Below are 5,373 nucleotides of genomic sequence, written 5' to 3' on the forward strand. Positions count from 1 at the left end.
TCTAGAATAATATGAAAAGAGAGAGCCAAGGCTGGCTGCTGGCTGTGACATGACATCAACAGGGAAGTCAAAGGGAGTATTTGTTTAACATGTTTTCATTTATTTCTTAGAATAGCGATGCCATTACAATAATACCACCGAAAACTGAGTCACATCCATGATTGCCGCATGGAGCTCACAGGATCTATATAAGCATCCTAGCTCTGGTTTTGGGAGACAGAAAGTCTAACACTTCCTGCAGCTGTGAGGCTCCTTGGCAATGCTGGTCACCGTGCAATACCTCCTACTCTATGCTGCCATTCTCCTACCTCAGAGCCTTCCTTTTCCTGTTCCACTTAAACCAGCATTATGGAGCAATGCAGATTTAGACATTGCACAGGTACGTTACCAGGGAGACAATGTAGCTGCATTATGAATAGTCTGATTTTTTACTTCTACATTCCTTCCCTTTCTGTTTATATTACCTTCTCTTAATTTTTGCAGAGGTGACATAGAAGTACTTAAACTTGCTGATTGGCTTAGAATGCCTAAGTCTGACTTGCAAAAGAGATCAAGTTCCAACTGGTAAATAGTGGAGGCTCCTCATTTTGAAAACACCATAAAAATATTTTTATACTATTTTGGAGCTCCGTAGATTTGAATACTCAGTACATTGCATTTACCTGAAAGGACTGCTTGCTAACAGTGTTCTGCTGTTCAACTCTTCTCATGTATGTTAATCTGTACTACAGAGAAAATGCCACATGTTAAACAGAAATGGGATGAAAAAAAAAATACATCTATACTAACCATGACGACAGGACAATGGAGCAGTTCAATCAAATGTAAAATGCAATTGCTGGAAGATAGCAGGTATAAATACTAATTTTCATTTTCCTTTCCTTTTTCCAGACATATCTTAACAAATTCTTTCCACTTCTTGGAAAACACCCCGTCATCAGCATAGAAGAAAGGATTAAAGAAATGCAGAAGTTTTTCCACCTGACTATAACAGGAAAATTAAATGCAGAAACAAAAACCGTAATGGAACAGCCCAGATGTGGAATCCCTGATGTAGCAAATTACCAAACATTTTCTGGAAGTCCACGATGGAATAAGAAATACTTGACTTACAAGTTAGTGGTGGTTTAGATTTTATAGAGAAAGGATTTGTTTTGAGCTTAACTTTGCAGGTTTCCTTCACAGCTCAAATGTCATTTATCTGCTTTCTTTTCCTGTTAGGATTCTTAATTACACACCGGACCTACCCCGAGAATATGTGGATGATGCAATTAGAAGGGCTTTGATGGTATGGAGCGATGTGACTCCACTGCACTTCAGAAGAGTTACCAGGGGACACGCAGATATCGTGATTAAATTTGCACGTCGGGGTGAGACTATGCAATTTGTTAAAATTTAGTGCTCCTTGCTTGATTTACAGCATGCATTCTTATAGCCAGAGGCTTAGGAAAGAATAACAAGTTCAGAACCAGTAAGTTTACTTGGGGGTTATCTTACCTTTATCATGCCACCAGTGTTATATAACATGAATCTGTTTAACTCCTGTGTAACCATTAGAAAATCCCTTTGGATTTATAGTTGCGAAAGGGAGGGAGAGTTCTACTACAAACTGAGACGTTCAATTTTAGATGTGCAATGACCGTCTGCCTTGAGAACCAGTGCAAACCAAACAAATTAGAAGATGTGTGTAGTGGAAAACAGCTGGTGCTGAAAACCCAGCATCTACAAAGCTAGAGTTAGGCAGGTTCAGGCACCTTTACTTTGGTCTAGCTCCAGTTTGGTCATCTGGACTGAGCACCTCCTTTTGCAAGCTGGGGTGCATCAGGGTTCACAGAAGCATGGAACTGTAGGGGTTGGAAGGAACCTCTAGAGATCAGTGAGTCCAAACCCCCTGCAAAGCAGGCTCCCTACAGCAGGTTGCACAGGTAGGTGTCCAGACGGGTCTTGAATTCCAGAGAAGGAGAATCCACAGCCTCCCTGGGCAGTCTGTTCCAACCTCTCTGCATTGGTCCCAGAGAGGATCTTCTCATTGATTTTCTTCTAAAAAGAATCTCACTGGTGGACTCCAAGACTGCAAGGTGCAAGCCAGAGCATGCTAAATGAGGATGACCATTAGGGTCACTTCTGATGCACAACTGTGATTCAGGCTAATATGTGAATGTGGGCATGTCTTTTACTTTATCTGGAACTAAAATTGACTCAGCATAGCCAAACTGGGTGCCTACTTTAAGGCCAGATGACTTGTTTTCTAGACCCATTGGTGATATTTACTAGACCTCCAGAACAGGAAGTGAAGATCAGACTCCTAGTTTACAGATACAAGCACCAAAACATGCCTAACCCCTGCTTTGCTCATGGGAAGCATGTTGCTAGGAAGAGTCTGTTAATGTTCCAGTCAAAGCGAAAAAGGGTTTTGCAAGCTGGAATGGGTTTTAACCCCTTGTCACACAGTAGGATCTCTTCTACCTGTGCTAGCTCTGCCTCGTGGTCCATCCCAGAGGAAAAGGTCACATAATGGCATTCAGTACTGCAGAAATTCTCAGTCAAGTCAGAGATGTCTCAGTGGGAGTGGAACATTTTCAGATTTGGTACAAATATCCTGTCCTGTAGGCTGTCCATGTAGGAATTGGTAGCATCCCACAGACACTGATAGCAGTAAGTAATAGACCATATTAAGACTGGGAAAAGAAGAACTCAGCCATTCAGATACAGTTTTCTGTACCCCAAACAATTGGCTTCCACTACAGTCAGTACAAGTGAGTGTCTAAAACTTACACTGCACAGCAATGACCTACAGTAATAACATTCAGCGGCTTTCAACATATAGCATTAAGGATTTATTCTCAAATAAACACTGAATGCTGCCTCAGAAGCTGGTTTCTGGCAAAGGCTCAGTTGTCTCTGAAGCATGCATAAGTTCCAATAAGTTCCAAGTCTACTTTTTGTATTTAAGTCATGAATTTGGAGAGTGTTTCCTGAAGCCTTGCTCCCCATTTTCACAAATTTACTGTTCTAGGATTTTTTCTTAAGAACAGCAATGAAAAAAAGGTATCACAAACAAGCAACATGTTTCAGTTTGCCAAATGTAAGCATTAGAGCTTCCGCTGTCTGATGACATTTCTTTGTTTTCAAATGCAGAGCATGGTGACGGATATCCTTTCGATGGAAGAGGTGGCACATTAGCTCATGCTTTTGAGCCTGGAGAGGGGATAGGTGGAGATGCTCATTTTGATGATGATGAAAGGTGGTCAAAATACAATCAAGGTAAAATTCACTTGTGTTTTGAAGAGGGGAGAGCAAATATTGCATATTTGTGTCACAAGCACACAGCCATAGGAAATGTTTTCCATAACACTTCATGGTTCAGTACCACCTCAGTATCAACCTTTCTTTCTTTTCAACAGCCTAAGTCCTTGTGTTTACTTGTCATTAGCAGTTACATAATGCTTGTTCTGTGTGGATTCCAAAGCAATTTTCACAGGCTAAGCAAGGATCACAATCCTCTGTTTTCTGCTTAAAGTATGAAGGGATATAATATCTTGCATGTAGGAGTAAGGTTGATTTAAATCAGAGGGGGAAAGAGTCTCAGAGTCTCTATGTGTGTATGCAAGGGATAGGCAATACTTTTACTAAAATATTACAGTTAAATGAGAAAGTTCAATAATAAGTAACCAAAACTCCAATGCTTCAGTTCAACTGAATGAAAGACACAAATTCTCCTGCTGCTTAGATTCTTTATATGATTAAAAGAAATGCCCAACCTTTAACATACTTTTTCATGCTTTTATGCTGCAGGAGTTAATTTGTTCCTTGTTGCTGCTCATGAATTTGGCCACTCTTTGGGACTCGCCCACTCAAATGTCTATGGAGCCCTGATGTACCCTCTCTACTCATATGTGAACCCAGAAACCTTCACACTTCATCAGGATGATATACAAGGAATCCAGAAGTTATATGGTAAGTTCACTTTATTTTCAAGTTAAAACCTACCAGTGTATAGGTTTCACTACTCTCCCTGATGGCAGAGGCTTCCTTGTATTACCAAAAGGAAAGAAAGGAGTAAATCTCAGAAAAAAGAAAAAAGAAAAAAGAAAAAAGAAAAAAGAAAAAAGAAAAAAGAAAAAAGAAAAAAGAAAAAAGAAAAAAGAAAAAAGAAAAAAGAAAAAAGAAAAAAGGAAGGAAGGAAGGAAGGAAGGAAGGAAGGAAGGAAGGAAGGAAGGAAGGAAGGAAGGAAGGAAGGAAGGAAGGAAGGAAGGAAGGAAGGAAGGAAGGAAGGAAGGAAGGAAGGAAGGAAGGAAGGAAGGAAGGAAGGAAGGAAGGAAGGAAGGAAGGAAGGAAGGAAGGAAGGAAGGAAGGAAGGAAGGAAGGAAGGAAGGAAGGAAGGAAGGAAGGAAGGAAGGAAGGAAGGAAGGAGAAAAAAAACACCCCAAACTGTATTTCTGTACACTCCATCCACTGTATCTGTTCTGTAACATGTTCCCATTGCAACCAAGAGCTGATGAAGAGGTAGTGCAGCACCCTGGTGCACTGTATTTCTGCACACCTGTGCATTGCCAAACATGTCCTATGGACCTTACTTTGTAAATGAGCTATTTCAGGAAGTGTTCAACAGTATTGCTCCCTGGGAAAATGATACCATCCCACTAAACAAGTCAACAGGACAGATTAGTGAAAGCAGAAACTACTCAGAAGTAACAGCGGAGCATAGCTGGAACAGATCTCATGGGATAAAATTTGCCATGGTTTATTTTCATCAGGACATTCTAGAGGAACACTGGAAATAAAACACAATTGTTTGTGTTGTCTATTTCCAGTATAGACTTTGTTCTCTCTTTCTTTCCCACAGGGAGAAGGTCAGCAAACTCTTGAAGGTGTTTAAAGAAAAACTAAGAATTCAGATCTGGTAGTTTTGGTGTTCCAAAACCATTTAAATGCTCTGGCTAATTACACGTCAAAGCATCACCTTCTGTCTTGAACTTTTCATGATTTGTTTGCACATTATCCAATTTCATGTGACAATAAAAGAAATCAAACATCTTGTATACTTTGTTGCCTAATGCTTGTTATGTGTTTGTTTTATTTCTGTCATTTTGGTGGTGTATTGAATAACTCTTAAAGGTACATTAGACATAAAAATATGCTGAAGGTGTGGGTGCCAAAAGAGCCTGTGTGCAACTACTGCTGCAGTTACAAGCCCTCTTCATGGCTCACTTCCAGTCCCCAGCCTTGTCCTGTCCCTTCTCAGTCACTGCTGCTGGCTCCTCAGAATCAGTGTGCTTACTGTATGGCTCACATAAATCCAAGCACAGACAGTGTTTCCAGAACCCTGGAATGACCTTCTTGCTGCTGAAGCCATTTCGGTGCTGCAGGGTG

General features: G+C 40.5%; 1 protein-coding gene across 1 annotated transcript; it reads left to right on the plus strand.

Moving 5' to 3' along the window:
- Positions 1–215: 215 nt before the first annotated feature.
- On the plus strand, positions 216–5,055 carry MMP7 (matrix metallopeptidase 7). The gene is made up of 6 exons (XM_072358620.1): positions 216–379; positions 892–1,115; positions 1,222–1,370; positions 3,139–3,264; positions 3,796–3,957; positions 4,847–5,055. Exons 1-6 carry the CDS (start codon positions 260–262, stop codon positions 4,867–4,869), a joined length of 804 nt encoding a protein of 267 aa, XP_072214721.1. The 5' UTR covers positions 216–259; the 3' UTR covers positions 4,870–5,055.
- The last annotated feature ends 318 nt before the right edge of the window (positions 5,056–5,373 follow it).

The sequence above is a fragment of the Excalfactoria chinensis genome, chromosome 1 (genome assembly GCF_039878825.1).
Source record: "Excalfactoria chinensis isolate bCotChi1 chromosome 1, bCotChi1.hap2, whole genome shotgun sequence".
NCBI lineage: Eukaryota > Metazoa > Chordata > Aves > Galliformes > Phasianidae > Excalfactoria > Excalfactoria chinensis.